Source organism: Mauremys reevesii, linkage group 2, assembly GCF_016161935.1.
Source record: "Mauremys reevesii isolate NIE-2019 linkage group 2, ASM1616193v1, whole genome shotgun sequence".
Classification (NCBI taxonomy): domain Eukaryota; kingdom Metazoa; phylum Chordata; order Testudines; family Geoemydidae; genus Mauremys; species Mauremys reevesii.
Genome location: NC_052624.1, coordinates 173,912,106 through 173,933,967, shown reverse-complemented (window position 1 = coordinate 173,933,967; position 21,862 = coordinate 173,912,106). Strand labels below are relative to the sequence as shown.

General features: G+C 42.6%; 1 protein-coding gene and 1 long non-coding RNA gene across 12 annotated transcripts in view; one reads left to right on the top strand and one right to left on the bottom strand.

The window, feature by feature from the left end:
* Nucleotides 1-5,372: 5,372 nt before the first annotated feature.
* On the bottom strand, nt 5,373-21,811 carry LOC120398066. Of its 3 annotated transcripts, none has more exons than XR_005594177.1 (3): nt 21,589-21,811; nt 8,390-8,548; nt 5,373-7,436 (listed from the first exon to the last, which is right to left on the bottom strand). It is a non-coding gene; the product is annotated as an uncharacterized LOC120398066 (long non-coding RNA). The 3 variants fall into 3 exon arrangements; XR_005594178.1 differs by lacking the exon at nt 21,589-21,811 and adding an exon at nt 21,337-21,447; XR_005594179.1 differs by lacking the exon at nt 21,589-21,811 and adding an exon at nt 11,799-11,850.
* SLC35B3 (solute carrier family 35 member B3) overlaps nt 21,741-21,862 on the top strand; it is a 35,964-nt gene continuing 35,842 nt past the window's right edge. For all 9 annotated transcript variants that reach the window (XR_005594170.1, XR_005594172.1, XR_005594171.1 and 6 more), the window contains exon 1: nt 21,741-21,858. Coding sequence is in view for 2 of the 9 variants with exons in the window: in XM_039525045.1 (XP_039380979.1) it covers nt 21,781-21,858 (78 nt within the window). In the remaining 7 variants the exon portion in view is untranslated. The remainder of the gene's footprint in view (nt 21,859-21,862) is intronic.

The following is a 21,862-nucleotide window of genomic DNA, read 5'->3' as shown; positions in this document are numbered from 1 at the left end:
TTATCAGATGCCTCCTCAGTCTTCTTTTCTCAAAAGTAAAAACATTCACTTCTTTCAACCTTTCCTAATAGGTCAGGTTTTCTAAATCTTTCATCATTTTTGTTGCTCGTCTCTGGGATCTCTCCAATTTGTCCACATCTTTTCTGAAGTGTGAAGCCCAAAAATGGACACAGTACTCCAGCTGAGGCCTCACCAGTGCCAAGCACTGTGGGACAATTACCTCCTACATCTTATATATAGCACCCATGTTGATACATCCCAGAATGATATTAGCCTTTTTCAGAGCTGCATCACATTGTTGACTCATATTCTATTTGTGATACACTACAACTCCCAGATCCTTTTCAGCAGTACTACCGCTTAGCCAGTTACTCCCCATTTTTCACTTGTGCATTTGATTTTTCCTTTCTCTAAGTGAAGTACTTTGCACTTGTCTTTATTGAATTTCATCTTGTTGATTTCAGATAACTTGTCAAGGTCACTTTGAATTCTAATCCTTCCCTCCAGAATGCTTGTACTCCCTCCCAGATTGGTGTCAATTGCAAATTTTATAAGCATACTCTCCACTCCATTATCCAAGTCATGAATGAAAATATTGACAAGTTCCAGACCCAGGACAGATCCCTGTGTGACCCCACTAAATACACGCTACCAGTTTGACCGAAAACCATTGATAACTATGCTTTGAATACTGACTTTCAACCAACTGTATACCCACCGTATAGTAATTTCATCTAGACCATATTTCCCTAGTTTGCTTATGAGAATGTCATGTGGGAATGTGTCAACAGCCTTACTTAAATCAGGATATATCATGTTAACTGTTTCCACCCTATCCAGTTGGCCAGTAATCCTGTCAAAGAAGGAAATTAGGTTGGTTTGAGATTATTTGTTTTTGACAAATCCATGCTGGCTATTTCTCATAACCCTATCATCCTCTCTGTGCTTACAAACTGATTGTTTAATAATTAGTTCCGATATCTTTCCACATATCAAAGTTAGACTGACAGGTCTATAGTTTCCCAGGTCCTCTTTGTTTCCCTTTTTAAAGATAGTTACTATATTTGCCCTTCTCCAGTCTTTTGGGACCTCACCCATTCTCCTGAAGTTCTCAAAGATCATTGCAAACAGTCATGAGATTGCTTCAGCTATTTCCTAAAGTACCCTATGATGAATTTCATCAGGCCCTGCCAACTTGAATACATATAACTTACCTAACTATTCTTTAAAATCTTTGTCCCTACTTTTGCTTGTGTTCCTTCTCCCTGGTTGTTAATATTAATTGTGTTAAGTATCTGGTCACCATTAACCTTTTAGTGAAGTCTGAAGCAAAATTGGAATTAAACACTTTATGGGTTTCATGGGGATAATAATAATTCTTCCCTACCTCACAGGAGTGTTGTGAGGATTAATTCATTCATGTTTGTTAGGCATTCAGAAACCACTGTAAAGAGTACCACAAAAATACACATGAATTTAAAATAAATGATATCAGTGTTCATTTCCAACACTGCCCAGGAGTAACATGTCTGTTTCCTTTAATTACATTATGTTATTACATCTTTAGCAATTGTTTTATGCCTTCAAAACAAATCAGAATACATATTGCACCAAGTCTTTACTTTCTGTTTATTTAGTAATAAATACAGTATATTGGTATTAATTGCAATTGTGACTACTCTAATTCCCAGCAATTTGTATTTTCTCCAGCATATCAGCACAGTGTGGAAAGTTTCTTGACCCAAGTGATTAACTAATTCAGCAGAAGAAAGCATGAGAACTTGCATGATCTAAAAAATAAAAAGGAGTCTCATAAAAAATGGAAACTAGGACAAATTACAAAGGATGAATATAGGCAAACAACACAGGAATGCAGGGGCAAGATTAGAAAGGCAAAGGCACAAAATGAGCTCAAACTAGCTACAGGAATAAAGGGAAACAAGACGACTTTTTATCAATACATTAGAAGCAAGAGGAAGACCAAGGACAGGGTAGGCCCACTGCTCAGTGAGGAGGGAGAAACAGTAACAGGAAACTTGGAAATGGCAGAGATGCTTAATGACTTCTTTGTTTTGGTCTTCACCAAGTAGTCTGAAGGAATGCCTAACATAGTGAATGCTAATGGGAAGGGGGTAGGTTTGGAAGATAAAATAAAAAAAGAACAAGTTAAAAATTACTTAGAGAAGTTAGATGCCTGCAAGTCACCAGGGCCTGATGAATTGCATCCTAGAATACTCAAGCAGCTAATAGAGGAGGTATATGCGCCTCTAGCTATTATTTTTGGAAATTCATGGGAGACAGGAGAGATTCCAGAAGACTGGAAAAGGGCAAATATAATGCCCATCTATAAAAAGGGAAATAAAAACAACCCAGGAAACTACAGACCAGTTAGTTTAACTTCAGTGCCAGGGAAGATAATGGAGCAAGTAATTAAGGAAATCATCTGAAAACACTTGGAAGGTGGTAAGGTGATAGGGAATAGCCAGCATGGATTTGTAAAGAACAAATCATGTCAAACCAATCTGATAGCTTTCTTTGATAGGATAAAGAGTCTTGTGGCTAAGGGAGAAGCGGTGGATGTGATATACCTAGACTTTAGTAAGGCATTTGATATGGTCTCGCATTATATTCTTATCAATAAACTAGGCAAACACAACTTAGATGGGGCTACTATAAGGTGGGTGCATAACTGGCTGGATAACTGTACTCAGAGAGTGGTTATTAATGGTTCCCAATCCTGCTGGAAAGGTATAACAAGTGGGGTTCCGCAAGGGTCTGTTTTGGGACCGGCTCTGTTCAATATCTTCATCAACAACTTAGATATTGACATAGAAAGTATGCTTATTAAGTTTGCAGATTATATCAAACTGGGAGGGATTGCAACTGCTTTGGAAGATAGGGTCATAATTCAAAATGATCTGGACAAATAGGAGAAATGGTCTGAGGTAAAAAGGATGGAATTTAATAAAGACAAATGCAAAGTGCTCCTCTTAGGAAGGAACAATCAATTTCACACACACTGAATGGGAAGAGACTGTCTAGGAAGGAGTATGGCAGAAAGGGATCTAGGGGTTATAGTGGACCACAAGCTAAATATGAGTCAACAGTGTGATGCTGTTGCAAAAAATGCAAACATGATTCTGGGATGTATTAACAGGTGTGTTTGAGCAAGACATGAAAAGTCATTCTTCCGCTCTACTCTGTGCTGGTTAGGCCTCAACTGGAGTATTGTGTCCAGTTCTGGGCACCGCATTTCAAGAAAGATGTGGAGTAATTGGAGAGGGTCTAGAGAAGAGCAACAAGAATGATTAAAGGTCTTGAGAACATGGCCTACGAAGGAAGGCTGAAAGAATTGGGTTTGTTTAGTTTGGAAAAGAGAAGACAGAGAGGGGACATGATAGCAGTTTTCAGGTATCTAAAAGGGTGTCATGAGGAGGAGGGAGAAAACTTGTTCACCTTAGCCTCTAAGGATAGAACAAGAAGCAATGGGCTTAAACTGCAGCAAGGGAGGTTTAGGTTGGACATTAGGAAAAAGTTCCTAACTGTCAGGGTGGTTAAACACTGGAATAAATTGCCTAGGGAGGTTGTGGAATGTCCATCTCTGGAGATATTTAAGAGTAGGTTAGATAAATGTCTATCAGGGATGGTCTAGACAGTATTTGGTCCTGCCACGAGGACCTCTCAAGGTCCTTTCCAGTGCTAGAATCTATGAAATGTAAAAAAGTGACATCAATACAGTTTTAAGCTAAATTAAAAGGTAGCGATGGATGAGCTACAGAAACTTTGGAAGCTGATTTCAAATGAACATGGATGAACAAATCTCAATACACATAACACATAGTAACTGGATGTTTACCTGGAAATATCACTAAATAAAAATGGAGGGTTCTTCTCTCCAGACCTACATGAACCTCCCCTTTTCCCCCCCTAAAACTACAAACCAGCAGGCCAAACAGGCTTTCCCTCCCCTTTCACACCCAGACCTGTACTGAATCTTCTCTTCCCTTCCAAGCCCCCTTGATACCAACACACCAATCTTATCACCTTTCCCTTTCAGAAATAGCGTATCACCTTCCTAGAGCTTGCTGAAACTCAAAGATTTCAGGTTGCCTGAAGTTTCAGTATTTTCTCATTTGCTTTCATTCTCAGTGACATGGTAATCCTTGAAAATTTTGTTTCAGAAACACTGAAATAAGGTTATCCTGAAATAAGGTGAAACTGACATTCATTGAACAGGAGCCTGAAACTGAGAGTGTCAATTTCACTTAGTTTCTTCCCAGCTCTCACGCTGCTAGGCTCCCCACTTCAGCAAGGGCTCAAGGGGTTGGCAAGAGCCCATCTCAGAAGCATGGAGTCTGCCAGGCTCTAGAGATCTGGCTCCAGCCATTGCTTTTCCTGTGGAGCAGAACCCTGCTGTGACATCGTGGTCAGGACACCCAGAATTGTAAGCCACTATGTTACCATTCTTTGCCTCAGCAACTGAGTTTTGTTGTTGCTAAGCTGCGTGTCAGCTCCCTGACACACCAGCCTGTCTGCCTTGCTAGCAAACTCTTCTGAACTCTAAAGCTTGCCTTACAGGTTGGTATACTGCCCGGTGTGAATCACAGTGAGAGAGCCAATTTCAAGTCAGACTGACAAAAACTGGGCAGACGCTCCCACACTAGTGGTTTGTTCTATAATCAGATTTAACCAAAACCTGCCACAAACGTGTGCTCCTGGATCGCTATACTAGCTTAACACAGAGCCACAGGCAGTCTCCTTAGACCCTCCATCCCATATTACCACCCAGACTAACTGTAGTTTATGATGAAAGGTTATTAAAACCAAAATTCACCACACATTAGGTTCTTCCAGTCCCAAAAGACCAGTCACTTACCCCAGGTCAAAATACAGTTCAGATCTCACCAAAGACAACGCTTTAGTCAATCCTTTAGAAACTAACTAAAGGTTTATTAACTAGGAAGAATAAATTAGTGTTATTAAATTGTTAAAGCAGATAAAATACATTACAGTTGGATCAGAGCATATAGTCCAAAATAATAACAGGGGTGTTAAATCTGCTAGTTTTCTATGAGTTTCTCTGAGTTGCTCAAATAGTTTGGGGACCTCAGTCATTTTGTTTATAATCTCCCCTTGTTAGAATTCACCAGTCCAGAGATGCATAGGAAAGAGGCAGCCAGGAGCCTTTGCTCTTTCCTTTTATATCTTGAACCCTTTCCCCCCACCCCACCCCTCTTCCTGGCATGCTCAGAGTTGGCTCCTGTCCCCAGAAGCTGAGCCTGGGCAGGGAACGGCGGCAGTGGCAGCCCGCTCCCTGCCCAGGCTCAGCTTTGGGGGACAGGAGCCGACTCTGAGCATGCCAGAGGGGCGGGGGGGCTCTGGCTTGTTTGGCCACTGTTTCCAGAAGCTGAGCCAGGGCAGGGGACAACCTGCTGCTGCCACAGCCAGGCGCTCTCTCAGTCAGCCACTGCGCTCACCGAGCAGCGTCCCAGGCAGCGTGGCTGGAAGAGGAGAGGCTCTGGCCCCACCTCTTCCCTTCTGGCTCTGGCTCCGCCCTTTCCTCTCCCTGCCCAGGCCAGCTGCTGGGGGCACTTGACCCTGCTGGAGGTGCATTTGGCCCTTTGTGCAGCTCCCATGAGTCGCCCCTTGCAAATCTTTGCTTGCACCCCTCTGCAACTTGCCATCTGAGGTGTCTTCACCCTTGTTTACCATTTGTGATCTCTGAAGAGTTAATCTGTGGGCATTCCTTGACCTCACAACATTTTTGAGATACGAAACACATAGCAAAGTTTCATAACTTCATATAAAATGATGATCCACACATTCAAACAGGATAATACTACTTAGCGGATTACAACCTTTCCAGTGATACTTCACAGGGTATACTTTGTACAAGATTTCACAATTTTGTAACAATGGTGACAATATTAGTGAAGACAGTCACCTTCCCCTTTAGTCTGCATCACACAGGTAAAAACTGGTGAACACCAATTCCCTAGTTCCCCAGAGATGTCTCTCTGCAGTGTCCAGCCTCTTTCACTGACACACAGAAACAATCAAGATCGGTGCCTCCAAAGAGAGAGAACACACACAAGCCTGTTGGTTTAGCAGAGGACTCTCACTCCACTTAAATACATAGCACCGAGATGGTTTGTAAATAAAACCAGAATAAGTTTACTAACGAAGAACAGAGATTTGAGGGATACTAAGCAAGAATAAGAACAACAGGTATGCTTACAAACCAAAAACAAAACAAAACATGCTTTTAGGTGACTAAAACTTAATTTTTAAGCTAGTTACAATCTTTATTTAAGCAGGTTTCTCACTGCCATCAAGTTCCCAACAGCTCTTGCCTTTCTGGCCAATAGACTCCAGCTTTCGTAGGTTCAAAGGATGCTGTACTCTCTTGGGACCATAGTGATGGATAACTACAAAGTCTTTTTGCTCCCCTTTTATCACTCAAAGTTCACTGTCTCTGCCTCAAGAGCCAGGAAGGCTTCTTGGGGTGCAGATTCTGTTCCCTGGGGTGATTGTTAAACAGTTATCTCCACAGCTCATTTAGCTTGGCGGCTTAGTTTACCTTATATATAAGGATACAATTTAGTCACAGAGGTCACTGATTCCTTGACTTTAACAAACCTCTGTGACTTCTTCAACTTCAGCCCCCTCCACAGCAGTAGAGTCAGGGGCTGGAGATGGAGCTGTCAGCCCCCATGGTGGCAGGGTCACTGCAGTGCTCAGGCTTCGGTTTCTCCTCCCCCAGCAATCAGCAGCCTCCACCCCATTATTTTCAGTAAAAGTCAAGGACAAATCATGGGCTTCTGTGAATTTTTGTTTATTGCCCACGACCTGTCCGTGACTTTTACTAAAAATAACCATGACAAAATCTTAACCTGACTTATACGTAAATATACTTCCATTGTATTCTGCCAGTGACCAAAGTGCTCAAACAGGTACATGGACATTCCTGTGTCTTGGGCAGACTGGGTTTTATGCTCTGCCTTCCAAATGCATTTTAAGAACATATTTCCCGCACACATCTGTATCTGTCTGTACCCAACTCATACATACATCATGCAGTGATTTTTGGTACCAGCATGTTACCATTTTACTTATGATACGTTACATGATATCTCTGAGATATATATTATAACAACAGTGTGTTGGGGCAATGAGTGTGTCAGGCCTGATGTGAATTACAGTATGGGGGCCCCTCTGCCAGTTGGCCTGAAGAGGCTTTTGAGGTCACAACTGCCTGTTCCAGCCAGGGATCCAGGAGCTGGCACGCTGCCATGGAGGCTAACAGGCCCTAAGGTCCCAGCTCCAGCCAGGGTTCTCTGTGCTCGTGTCACAGAATGGGGAGTCTGCCAGCCGTCAGTCCTGGCTCAGCTGTGGGTCCGGAGGCTGGAAAGCTTCCTGCCTCAGCCATGGAACACCTGTGTTTTGGGGAAAGTTTTGTTAAATCTGCAATAGTTCAGCTAGACAAGGTGGTGAGGCAATATCTTTTATTGGACCAACTATTGTTGGTGAGAGAGACAAGCTTTCAAGCTTACACAGAACTCTTCTGAGAAACATACTCAGAACGTATGTCTACACTTGAGTAAAAGACTCGCAGCACAGCCACAGCTGGCCCAGCTCCACTGATTTGGGTTCGGGCTGTGGGGCTAAAAATTGCTCCCTAGATGCTCAGGCTTAGGGTGGTGTCCGGGTTCTGTGATCCTCCCCCTCGCGTGGTCCCAGAACCCAGGCTTCAGCTTCAGCCCCAGCCCAAATGTCTACACTGCAATTGAACAGCCCCGTAGCCTGAGCCTTGCAAGCCTGAGTCAGCTAACACAGGCCAGCCACAGGTGTTTAATTGCAGTGTAGACATACCCAGAGAGTCACAGCTAAACACAAGGTGGAACAGGATGTTTAGCATAAGTAGTTAATACATATTTCAAGGGACCATTCAAGGTGAAATGGACCTTTAACACTTCTCCAGTCCTAGGGGAGAAAGGAAAGTAAGGGGGGGAAAGGCAGCTGGGAGATGGGGTTAGTTGGTTATAGATTGTTGAAACGAACTATACATCTCTATTTAGTCCATAATTTTTGGTGTCTAGCAAAGCTGTCCAATAAAAGAGATTACCTCACCCACCTTTTCTCTTTAGTACCCTGGAAACCAACAAGACTGTATCCATAGATTCAACTAAACATTTTGGTCCAGTCAATGAACATGTTCAACCAGCTCTAGACCTGCCAACTCTTTTCTGTCAGGCTCCCTCACCCAGTTCTACTATGCTTCTCCTTTCCAGTTCTGCGACCCCAAACTATGCACCTACACTGATCCTTTCTGTTTTAGGTCTATGATATACACCATTCCCATTCATTTGGCCTCCCCAAATCTTCCTACCTTTCAGGAAAGGATGAAGAGGTCCATCAGCTCTTTAGCTCTTCTGAGCTAGGTTGGAGTTCAGATTGCACTCAGATATGGAGTAGAACTGGGTGAATAAGTGACTTTTTTCAGTTTGTTGTCAGTTTCAAGAAGTCCTCCAAAAACATTCAGGTCAGACTGAAAAACAAAAATAATTTAAACATTTTCAGCAAAATCAAAAAGTAAAATCATTTCAGGTCAAATGAAATGTTCAGCCAAAACTGAACATTTCATTTCGATTTCAAGTTTTTTTCTTTCCCTTACATTTTTTAATTAAAGGAAGTTTCTGAATGAAAAGCCATTTGGAAATGAAAAAAAAAGTTTCATCATGAAAATGTTGAAACAAAATATTTTTATTTTTTCAGATTTTTTTTGTTTGGTACAAATGAACAATTTAACAAAACAGACACAAATGTGTGAAATGTTTTGGTGTCACCAAATCTGCATTTTTCAACAAAAAAACATTTCAGTCAAAAAATTTTGCCCAGCTGTACAATGGAACTTCCTGGAGGGCACCACACCATTGCAAAGGATACAACTATAGCCATGTGAGATTTTTTAAGGAGAAACCAGTCTACCTATCGGCTTTTATACTGCTCTCATCCCCACGGCATCAGAGTACCTCAAGGTTCATGCTAAACAACCAGTTTCCATTAGTTCTGATAGATTTACTCTGAATTTTCACTGGGATAACAGAGCCAAATCTAGGCCATAGTCCCTGCCCAGAAGCGCTTACAAATAAACACAGCTGACTTAACGGTCGAATTTGGAAATGAAACTGATTGATAATGTCTCTTTAAACACTAGGCCATATTTTCAAAGTGATCTCAATTTGGCCTCTCTTTATACGCGGCAATTTTACTTATGCAAATCATTGTGAGTTCAAATTTTCCCACACAATTATTGCACATAAATGACAAAATGTGCATGTGCAATCCCAGTCTGTGAAAAAACTAAGTTGTTTGTGCAAAAAGATAGGCCTTTATATTTATATGGCCTATCATTTGTGTGCACAAGTGACAGTGTACAGACAATGCAGGTGTAATTTTGGAGATCCATCAAAATTTAGTAAATTATCTGGCTAGGTACTCCTTTAAATGTTTATAAATCACTTTAAAATCAGTGTTACTGTACTTTGTAAAGTTTCAGAGATGCAAGACCGAAGAGTGGGTATCACCCAACAAAGCTATGCTGCAAAAAAACGTCTAGTATATAAAGTGCCACACAGCTCTTTTTTGTTGAGTGCCAGAACATTAATTTAACTTTACAGTTCTAAATGCATTAGCCTTTCCTTGAATTTAAAGTGCTTTATGATACATTTTATAGACATTTTATAATTTAATAGACATTACTAGCAAAAATTGTCACCAAACATGTTTTATATGTGCTTTACCCATTTTGTTTTCAGTTCTGCAGTACCCACTTCCAATGCTAACATTAGTAAATATTTTTGTAAGTTTGTAGGAAAAACAGAGCGTGAATGGTACTGCATTAAATAATCTTCAATAACATCATGATATTATTTCATAGATATTGAAAGTAGGTCTTGTGCTCCCTTGCTATGTATTGTGGCAAATTTCCTTGTGCTGTCTAACCAGTTTCTGGGCTCAATCCATCTGACACTGAATCCAACAGAAGCTGGATCAGACCAAAATTAGCATTTTTATCAACCTATAAATTAACAGTTGCATAAAAGCCAGTCTTCTTGCATTCAATCTAAAACTACAGTACAAATTATATAAAGATTGCACACTTAGTATGTTGTATCCCACACATTTCTTCTAGAGAGAACAATGTGGTAAATTAAATTGTGTTTACGCTTATTAAGCCTCCCAGTCTCCATCCTTATTTATGCACATCAATTCTTAACCAACACTGTAGATTTTGAAATAACATAAATATTAAGAGTTGACAAACACAATATTGAGTTTAAGGATCAGCCTAATTAGAGTGATGTTACTTTGTGCTTTAAGCTGAAAGACAACAAAAGATATCAAATATTTTCCCCTGACTGGCATTGCAGATATTATTGATGAACCAGTTGGAAAACGTTGTTGCTACTTTTATCAGGCCCACTTTTTTAATAGATACGAAAAAAAACTAATTAAATGGATAACTTCTGCAGGCACAGAGTAGATATTTATCGCCTTTAATGTTTAACAGAGACATTATTCTGTATCCTGAGCAGGTCATGTTACTCATAGTCTACCAAACAATGGGATTCATTTGCCCTCTTTGAATACTTCAGATATGCCTATAGTTGAGAAAAATCAACAAACTAGGGCTGTTGATTAATCACAGTTTTAATCGCACTGTTAAACAACAGAATACCAATTGAAATGTATTAAATATTTTGAATGTTTTTCTACATTTTCATATATATTATATTCTGTGCCGTAATTGAAATCAAAGTGTATATTATTTTTGTTTATCATTTTCACAGTGCAAATATTTGTAAACAAAATAAATAGTATTTTTCAATTCACTTCATACAAGTACTGTAGTACAATCTCTTTGTGTGAAAGTGCAACTTACAGATTTTTTTTTGTTACATAACTGCACTCAAAAACAAAACAATGTAAAACTTCAGAGCCTACAAGTCTACTCAGTCCTACTTATTGTTCAGCCAATCTCTAAGACAAACAAGTTTGTTTACATTTACAGAAGATAAAACTGTGATTAATCAACACCCCTAGTTTGTTGATTTTTTATTTCTTATTTACAATGTCACCAGAACGTGAGAACAGGCATTTGCATAGCACTTTTGTAGCTGGCTGTCAAGGTTGAATCCCAACTCTGTCACTTTGAGTACAGAAGGTGGGGGCCCACAAGGATTTTAAAATCAATACTTGCCACTCCAGGCTTGTATTAAACTCCCAAGGTTACAGCTTTTCTCTGACTTTGGCTTGGTAAATGCTGCGACCACCCAAATGCAAAAAACCCCCTTTGGACCAAGGAAGGAGCACTTGGGAATTATTCCCTGTGAGGTACCCTCAAGCCCTTTCACCATCCCTCTGGGAAAGAGTTGAGAAAGAAAACAAAGGCAATTAGCTGTGGCTATCAGCTAATCAAACAACAAGCACAAACCTCTTAGGACACCAAAAACCCAGTCCTGTTTTAAAAAAGGTAAATTTTATTAAAAACAAAAAGGAAAAAAATACATCTGAAACTTAGGCTTTTGTTAGATTTTAAAAGAGCAATTCCAAAAATTAAGCACCCAAAATAGCTTTCTTGGGGGTTCAGCATAAGGGTTACAAGCAAACAAAAGCATCTGGGGTTAGCACAGAGGCGATCCACAAGCCAAAATAAGAAATAAACCTGATTGTGTCTAACGAAACATTCCATATCCAAATAATTTCTTCTAGGTATGGAAGATACTTTTTCATACCTGGTTCAAACCTTATAATGCATTCCTGCTTATAGCATTGCTGCTCTGTGTCCCTGCAGCCCAGAGAACAACAGACAAAGGAAAAGTTTCTTTCCCCATTTTAAAAAGTTCTACCATCCCATTGGCTCTTTTGGTCAGGTGCCCACTCCTTTTCTTTTACCTGTGGGCTTGTTAACCCTTTACAGGTAAAGCAAGCAGAGCACAGACACCAAGAGAGATTTTACAGCTAACTGGCTAGCTGGGTGTCCATAAGAGAGCTACCCCCCACTTCAGTTATCACACTGGCATTGCAAGGTATTTACATGCCAGATATGCTAAACATTTGTATACCCCTTCATGCTTCAGCCACCATGCCAGAGGACATGCTTCCATGCTGATGACGTTTGTTAAAAAAAATAATGTGTTAATTCAATTTGTGACTGAACTCCTTGGGTGGGGGGGAATTGCATGTCCCCTGCTCTGTTTTACCCACATTCTGCCATATATATCATGTTATAGCAGTCTCAGATGATGACCCAGCACGTTGTTCATTTTAAGAACACTTTCACGCAAAGAAGGTATCAATGTGAGATTTCTAAAGATAGCTACAGCACTCGACCCAAGGTTTAAGAATCTGAAGTGCCTTCCAAAATCTGAGGGACGAGGTGTGGCGCATGCTTTCAGAAGTCTTAAAAGAGCAACTCTCCGATGCGGAAATTACAGAACCCAAACCACCAAAAAAGAATATCAACCTTCTGCTGGTGGCATCTAACTCAGATAATGAAAATGAACATGTGTCGCTCCGCACTGCTTCGGATTGTTATTGAACAGAACCCGTCATCAGCATGGAACCATGTCCATGGGAGCCGCGGTCAGCCGAACCTGCCGACGCGGCAGGTAAACAAACTGGCCCGGCCCGCCAGCGTGCTTACTCTGGCGAGCTGCCAGACCCCTGCTCTATCCTAATTCTAGTGGACCAAAATTCATATCACTAACGCCGCCTTCTCTGTTGGCACCCTTGCTAGCAATTTCAGCAGGGAGACCAAGAAACAAACATGCACAGAGACTGAGCTACCCACTTATCTCTTGAGTTGGCATTTCGAAGCCAGGAATGAGGCACACTGGTTGACAATGTGGGAACTTGCAGAGCTTTAATACTTCCACTGCCGCTGCTTGTGCTGTACAATATCCATTTTATGGATAAAAAGAGAACTTTGCTCTCCAGAGGTGTGAATACAGTGACTTTCATAAACCCTAACTTCATTTTAAAAAACTATAAGAGAAAATGTAATTTGCTTTCCGGCTTTATCAGTACTCTATATCTGTGTTCATACTGCAGACAGCAAAAACATCTGTGAGATCAATAACAAACATCCTACTTGTGGTTCATATTTAGACTCCATTTAAAGAGAACGTCGTCCAGCATATGCCTATTTTACCTTACAATTTCCAGTTTGGGTGAAATGTTAGAGTGAAAAAATAGCATGTTCCTGAAAGATAGACAGGGCAACGAAGGTTTGTTCTTATATGACAATGAACAAGCAGCCTAATTTGTACATTTTGATCTAAAATCTACATTAAAAGAATGTTAAGATGGCAAAATCAAACACTCAAAAGTTAGGAAATACCAGAATTTAGTTTGCCTGTGCATCCCTCCTCATCCCAATCTCCCCCTTCTGCACCAGGCTCCTCGTTCCAACCCGAGCCTCCTGGCCTAACCAGTCTCCAGCCTCATCAAGGCTTCTCATCCCAGACCAGCCACTCCCAGTTTTTCCCCCACAACCTGCTCCACCAGCTCCCAGGCTACCCCCCACAGCTTTCTTCTCCCAATTTGTCACTCATCCTAGGTCTGGCTCTTGTCCCCTCTGCAAGTGAGTGAGAGTTTCCTCTCCCATGCTGCATGAGTGGCAAAGGTGGGAGAATTGAGAGCATAGGTCAGTCTCCTTGCTCAGCACCTGCACCCCCTGGATAAAGCATGATCATAAAGATTAAATCTTTAGAGTCTTATAGTACAAAATGTGAGGCAACCGTAACTGGGGGTGGGAGAGTGGAGGGGCACTACCAGTTCCACATAAAATACGCATTGATTTATTAGACTTGTTTGATTCAAAGGGGGAAAAAAGCCTTTAAAATAACATTTTAAATATAAAAAAATTAGAAAAATATTTTCCAAGCAGTACAGCAGTTAGCTACATAATTTCTAAAACCAAATTAATTTCACACATTTGAAAATGTACACCTCATCTCTTTCTCAGTTTGCTATTGTAGATTGACAGCTCAGAGACATATTCCATGCAACACTGCAGCAACTAGTAAACTAGCAAACAAAAGCCTCTATACTACTACTATATCACTTTAATAACAGTTACGGTTGAGTCAGGTCACACAGCATCCACCCAATATCTGAAAAGCATAGAAATAAGTAAAGGGAAAAGACTTGTGTGCTCTCTTCCACTTTCATATCACCTACAACGCTTTTAATAATGTTCTTCAATCCTCCATAAGGCTTTTGCTTCCATCTCCAGCAATACATACCCCAATTTCATCAATCGCCCACTTTGTTGCAAATCCTTAACAGTTCTCATATGCTTAAATTAATTATATCAGATCAGCATGTTTGTTAGACATTCCATGCATTTGGGAAGGTCTTCTGTTTTAACACTGCTAAAGTCACTGAACCTTCCCCTAGGCTACAAGGGTATTTGGCCAGAGTCCACCTCTCTCTTATTGTAAGTTCATCTTGGTGCCCAACCTTGCAATTATGGCTAAAAGGTCATAAAATACACTATAGACAAAGAATGCCTACATATAACTGATATTTGAGCAATCAGCACACAAGAAGTAACAATGGGGACAAAGCACAGAGCCTCGAGTGTTTCAGGTTTCTTCCAAAGGGGTTACCAAAAAAAAAAGAGAGAGACAATCGCATTAAAAATTGCCAAATGGGGGGATTTTGTAACTCTTATTAGTCTTGCTCCATCTTTTCATTTTTCATTAAATTTGTTTTAAAAAAACTGATTATTCTGGTTGTAGTAAGCCTAGCCTGCAAGGTTTTGTGCAGCTTTGAATCCCAGAGGATAAACAACTAAGGTGAAAGAGAAATGAAGATGTTAAATCAGATGCCTGATCCTTGTTTCTTGAATGTTGCATAGCTTTCTATGCCAAAGGAGAAGACTATGTGATCCTCTGTAAAACAATTACTAATAAACACTGTTTAAACACAAATTCAGTAATAACTTTATATGGATATTTGCTATTCACGTATTTTGTAATTCCCTGCTCTTTACCATGTTACCAACTCTCTTAAGGTTATCACAAGTCTTGTGATTTTGGGAGTTTGCTGGAATTATCTTAACTGGGAATCTCACCTTTCATTAAAATAAATAAACCTTCATGCTTGCAGAGAAAAGCTTGAAAAAGTAAACCCTGAATGCTCCAACACCAGCAAACAAATAAAAAAATCCAGAATTTATTATTTTTAAATCTCATGATTTTCAAGTCAATTTTAGTTTGGTTTTTTTTGAATGCCTAGGGTTACCAATACTGTCTTCATGAAACTTTTAGGACTCCCTCCTGTGAAGCATTAATAACTTTGGGGACAGAATTAATTAAAACATTTTATTTAACATGAACAACACCCAAATGACCTTGTATTCTCCTTAACTCTCTGGTTCCTATTAATCTATGCCCAAAACAGGCTTGCCTTATAAGAAATTTTTTTCCCCCTTCATGCTTTCGGAGCTAATCCTTTAAATTTGGCATAGCTCAACAACTTCAGCCTAAAAGTAGCTACAGGTGAATCGCATCATACACACATTTAACTTACGTGAATTCAACTATATGCACTCCGCAAAAAAAAGAAAAACAACAAGGTACCTGTAAATAGTGCCAGCAATTCCACCCACCATTCCACTCAATGAGCATATGCCCCGGAGTGACCATGAGATGGGAGATGTGAATCTGCTGTTCCCTCAGTCGGTCTCAGTTCCTGCGTGCCTCTCAGAGTGTGAGCATCTCTCCACACTGAGTGTGATTCTAGTGTTTAAAGATACGTATTTTTCGTACAACATGGCCCCTAAATGCAAGCCAACTACTTCATCTGGTGCTCAACCGAAGAAACAGCGATCTGTTCCAACGCTGGAGGAAAAACTGGCTGTGTTGGACTTATTGAGAGACAGTATGTCGGTCTCCAACGTGGCGCGTAAATATGGCCGCAACGAATCTAGCATCCATGCCATCAAGATTCAAGAGAGAGAAATTCGTCAAGCCGTGGCATCAAGTGCTCCAATAACTGCTAAGGTGATGAGCCAGGTACGTGATAAGACTTTAGTGAAGACTGAAAAGGCATTAAACTTATGGCTGGAAGACATGAACCGTAAACATGTGCCTATCAATGGCAACACGTTGTGAGAAAAGGCTCTTAGCCTCTACGCGCTGTTCAAACCTCCTGCCAAAGAGGGACAGCCTTCTGATGAGAAGGAATTCAAAGCCAGCCAAGGTTGGCTTAACAGTTTTAGGAACCACTTCAACCTCAAAAAAGTGCAGACTACTGGTGAAGCTGCATCTGCCAATGAAGAGGCAGCAAAAGCCTACCCCGAACAATTAAAGAAAATCATAGATGAAAAGGGCTATCTTCCGGAACAAGTTTTTAATGCTGATGAGACTGGGCTCTTCTGGAAAAAAAATGCCCACCTGCACTTACATTTCGAAATCAGAAAGACAAGCCCCTGGCTTCAAGGCAGCTAAAGACCGTTTGACTGTTGTTCTGTGGCAATGCAGCTGGGCATTTAATAAAGCTGAGCTTGCTCTACAGGGCTGCAAATCCACGTGCCCTAAAAGGCAAGAACAAAAATCTCCTGCCTGTGTTCTGGCAATCAAATAAAAAGGCTTGGGTGATGGCAGCATTATTTCTGGATTGATTCCACAGGTGTTTCATTCTGGAGATCAAGCGGTACTTCAAAGAGAAAGGACTTGACTTTAAAGTGTTGCTGATCATAGACAATGCTCCTGGATACCCTGCAGCACTCTGGTTTGCACATAACAATGTTGATGTTGTCTTTCTCCCCACCTCAATACCACCTCCATCCTCCAACCTCTCGACCAAGGCGTGATTCGCTGTTTCAAGGCCACATACACGAGGCTCACGGATACGTAGCGCTATGGATGCTGATCCCAATCTTAATGTGATGGAGTGTTGGAAGTCCTTCAACATTGCCGATTGCATCACTTATATTAAACAGGTAATGGATGCAATCAAGCCTGAAACAGTCAATGCATGTTGGCGAAACCTATGGAAAGAATGTGTGAATGATTTTAAGGGTTTCCAGACCATTGATAAAGAAGTGAGATGCATTGTTCAGGTAGCCAGGCAAGTGGGTGGTGATGGCTCCGTCGACATCCTTGAGGAAGAAATTGAAGAATTAATTGAGAGCCATAGAGAAACATTGACTAATGAAGAGTTAGAGGAACTAATAAAATCGTCTACAGAAGACGAAGATGATGACAATGAACAGGAAGAGCCAGCAAGTTGGAATCTTCATAAATTTGCTGAAGTGTTCCAAGCTGCGAAACACTTGAATGATTTAATTTCTGAATACAATCCCTCTATGGAATGAAGCCTCAAAAACACACGTAGTATTATGGATGATTTGAGATGGTATCAAGAAATGTTTGAACAGCTCAAGAGACAACAGCGACAGTTGCCAATCACCATGTTTTTCAAGGAAAAACAACCAGCAGCAGATGAGCCTACGCAATCAACTTCTCGAGCTGAACCAGAGCCAACCACTTCATCTACGACTCGCTCTCCATCACCCAAGCTCTCCGTCACCTCCGTCTCCTGGATCGACATCAAGCCCTGATGCCCCCCTGTAATTACCCCCTGTAATTAAAAATACAGTACTGTAAAATTATATTTTGCATATGTACTCTTTATTATATACTGTACATTACTGTATACATTATACATTTATATATATTACTGTACAGGGTTGTGTATTGTACACAAAACCATGTACAGTATACTGTATTTTATGGGCGATTTAAAGGATTTTCAAGGGTAATTTTGACTATACGCGATTTTTGCTTTACGCGCTGACTTTAGAACCTAACCTCCATGTAAGATGCAACTCCACCCTATTGTGTAACTAGCAACATCTCTTTCTTTCAGTAAAAACCAGCCTTGTTTGTTTTAAGATAAAATAGCACATTGTCACAGACCTCCTGCAGAATCCCATCTTGATATGGATTATTAATATTTACTTCGTGTATTAATTTTAAAGTAATTCTATCTAATCCATATTTCCCTGTGACAGTGTTTCTAGCTATCTTGTTTTGCTTTTGTGTGACTAAGGTCATTCTTCTAAGCAGATATTTATTTGTTTTTTTGTTTGTTTTAGGATGCTGTATCCTCAAATGTATGTGCTCATTTGTTTGCCTTTTGGTACCTTCATTAAACTGCTTTTCAAAGTTTTTGTTGCTTTATTGTTTTTTATTTCATGTAATAGCAGAGAAGTCTGATGCTTTCTGAACAGCTAATTACATCTTGTGACTTTTGTAAAAACAGCCTCATGTTGGTGATCTATTATCTGTAATAGAATCCTCTGCCCCTCTTCAGTGTATTCAAATCTCAAGGGGGGGGGGAATCTTGTTAATAATAACAAAATACTGCTTTAACTTTCCTGAAAAACAGCTGAGCCTGTGGCAGTTAGGTAGTAAGTAACTTAACATTTTCTCTCATCCTCAACTTCAAAGCTCTGTAGGAGTCTCAGAGCTATTATTTATTTCTGGTGGCATCCACAGCATATTTACACACAGTAAGACAAGACCCAGTCTCACCATCAGGAGCTCACAGTTTAAAGTCAGACAAATAGAGGAAAAGGGGCACAAGATGAGATCACTGTGTTGACTAGCAGTTTTAGTGATACATGATGTTATGTTAACACAACTTTTCAATCAGGAGATATAATCTATTCCCCATTAGCTTTAAAAAGCCACAGCTGAGGCTTCTTTCCTCTTCCAACAACACCTCTCAGCTAATGAGCCTTGCTGTCTTGACTTTTTCTGTGTTGTTGTAGCCATGTTGGTCTCGGGATATGAGAGAGACAAGGTGGATGAGATAATATCTTTTATTGGGTTAATGTCTGTTGGTCACCTGAAGAGCTCCAGGGAGCTTGAAAGCTTGTCTTTGGCTAGTAAGAAGATAGTCCAATAAAAGATATTACCTCACCCACCTTTTCTTTCTAGGAAAAGTAGTTAAATTCAGGTAGGTCTTAGCTAAAGTGCTAGCAAAATCTAAGCTTAAACTAGACATTTTTTCTACCATAGATCTATTGGGTTTCCGGGAAACGGGGCGGGCAAAGCCCGCCCCATGCTAATGGAACCGCCCCCCAGCCTAAGGGGAGCTTCCACAGGGCCTCAGAAACCCACTTTGCGGGGGACAACTAATAAAAGAACAGGGACAGGAGTGCGGTCAAAGGGTCATAAGAAGGGAGCCTGACGGGGACACCGAGCAGAGAACCCCGGACAGCGCCCATTGCTCCTCGAAGGCGTCAAGGGAGCCAGCGGACGCCGCCCAGAGGAACTCCGCCCGGAGACGTGAACGGACTAAGGATCGGAAACAAGCCCCACAGTCGCAGGAGTCTCCATTGGCCAACCGCCTCTCCCTGGTCACGTAGATGGCCATTTTTGCTAGGGCGAGGAGGAGGTTGACCAGGAGGTCCCGCGACTTCGTGGGGCCACGGATAGGGAGTGCGTGGAGAAGCAGGTGGGGGGAAAAGTGCAGCCAGAAACGCAAGAGGATATTAGTGAGGAGCCGGTATAGGGGCTGCAGCCTGGCGCACTCTACGTAAACGTGCGCCAGGGTCTCCCTCACGCCGCAGAAGGGGCAGGTGTCTGGGACAGGGGTAAACCGCGCCAAGTACACGCCCGTGCTCACGGCCCCATGGAGGAGCCGCCAACTGATATCCCCGACGGGCCTCGGGACCAGGGTGGAGTACAGGCTGGCCCACCGGGGCTCCTCACCCTCCAGAGGTGGCAAGAAGTCCCGCCACTTGGTGTCGGGGCGGGACACGAGGGTGAGGAAGTGAAGGGTGTGGAGCACGAGCGCGTAGAGATGCTTCCTTGGCGCGGTTTGGAAACGGACCAGCTGCAGATTGTGCAGCCGGCTGGTGGAGAAGGGGCGGGGGGCCGGTCGGCTCCACAGGGCAGGGGCCCGATGAAGAGGTCCGGAGGGCTTGGGGTAGGGAGTGGGCGGGGCGTGCCCTCACGCAGGACCCGGTCGAGGTAGGCCCGAGCAGCGGGCGGCAAAGCGGCCTTCACCTCCTGTAGTACGAGCCGGGGAGTACAAGGTCTGGAGAGCCCCATCCGCCGAGCGAGCGTCAGGGGATCCAGCCAGTCTCCCCAGTCGTAGTCCAGGAGGTCTCCGACCCTGGTGGCTTCCGCCAGGACCAACCTCTGGCGCACCGCGGGGGACTCCGCCACCTGCACACGGAGATGCAGGGTTAACACCTGCTTATCTTGTATGCTAGAACTGATCTGAAGATGTTACTCTTCACCTATGCTAGGGGTATGTCTTTGCCAGAAAAGGGAGGTTTTACAATAGCTATAGTCAAATCCTAGTCTACAGAAGGAAACATGGATGTAATCGTAGTTTTACAGCAGACCCTCTATTTCAAGGGCTCTAAAACTGGGGGGTGGGACCCCTCAGGGGGTCGTGAGGTTATTGCATAGGGGGTCGCAAGCTATCAGTCTCCACTCCAAACCCCACTTTGCCTCCAGCATTTATAATGTTAAATATATAAACAAGTATTTTTAATTTATAAGGGGGGGGGTCACACTCAGAGGCTTGCTATGTGAAAGGGGTCACCAGTACAAAACTTTGAGAACTACTGCTCTATTTTATGAACTAATTGGGGATCAAGAAATTCATAAAAGTGAAAATTACAGTAGGTACAGTGCAGAATTTGCAGTACGGTACCCAGCATTGCATAATTTTCATCCTGCACACCACTGCGAAGCAATTTCTGATGCACTGAAGGAATCAGAAGGTAAAGGGCTGTCAACGTGTTCCTCATCAATATCACTTTTATTATGGGATATTCCCCCTCCTGCAGTTTGGAAAAATGGTTCATATAGTTGGTGGTTTGTAAGACTGGTGTTTGTAAACTCAATATATATATTCACCTCAACTCACTACACTAAGCTTAACCTACGCTGGGATTATACAAGGAGGTGGATCTCAGTTGAAAAACTTAAACAAGTGAACCACCCCTTGGCTCTCTAGTCCAGACAAAGCTGGAGGGAGCTGCATGTGAGCAAGAGCAAGGGTCTGAGGATCCTGCACAGATAGGGTGACCAGATTTGATAGGGGCAGTCCCGATATTTGGGACTTTATCTTATATAGGTGCCTATTACCCCGTCCCAATTTTTCAGACTTGCTGTCTGATCACTCTATGCACAGTTAACCCTGGGTGCGGAGCCGCCAGCAACCAAGCTGTGCATCTAGGTACAATGCAAGAGCACTCCCCCCCCGTGTGTGTGTGGGGGGGGGTCTCCTCACCTGGTGGGTGTTCCTATATGGGGTTCCCCCATTTGTGGGGTCACCTCTCCAGGGGGTTCCTATCTGGGGGTCCCTCCAGGTGTAAGGGTCTCCTCTTCTTGAGGGTGTTCCTATACAGGGTGTCCCGCGTGGGGCCGCCTCTCTTAGGTGGGGTGTCCCTATATGGGGTGAGGGGGTCTCCTCTGCTGGAGGGGTTCCTAGATGGGGGCCCGGTATGTGTGCGGTGGGCTCCTGTTCTGGGGGGTTCCCTACCCGGGGATCTCCTCTCCTGGGGGGGTTCCTCTATGGGGGCTCGCCTGTGCGTGGGTCTCCTCGGCCGGAGGCTCCCCCGACTCCCCTCCTGCGCCGGCTGGGGCGGGGACAGCGACACGGGGCCCAGGCCCGGCCGGAGAGCGCCGAGCAGACGGATCCCATCGGCTCGATGCGCTCGGCGCTCGCACGCAGATGCCAGCCCCCGCCATTCGCGGCGCCGCGGGGAGAGCGGCGGCAGGCGGAGGAAGAGGCGAGCAGGGGCGCGAGCAGGTAC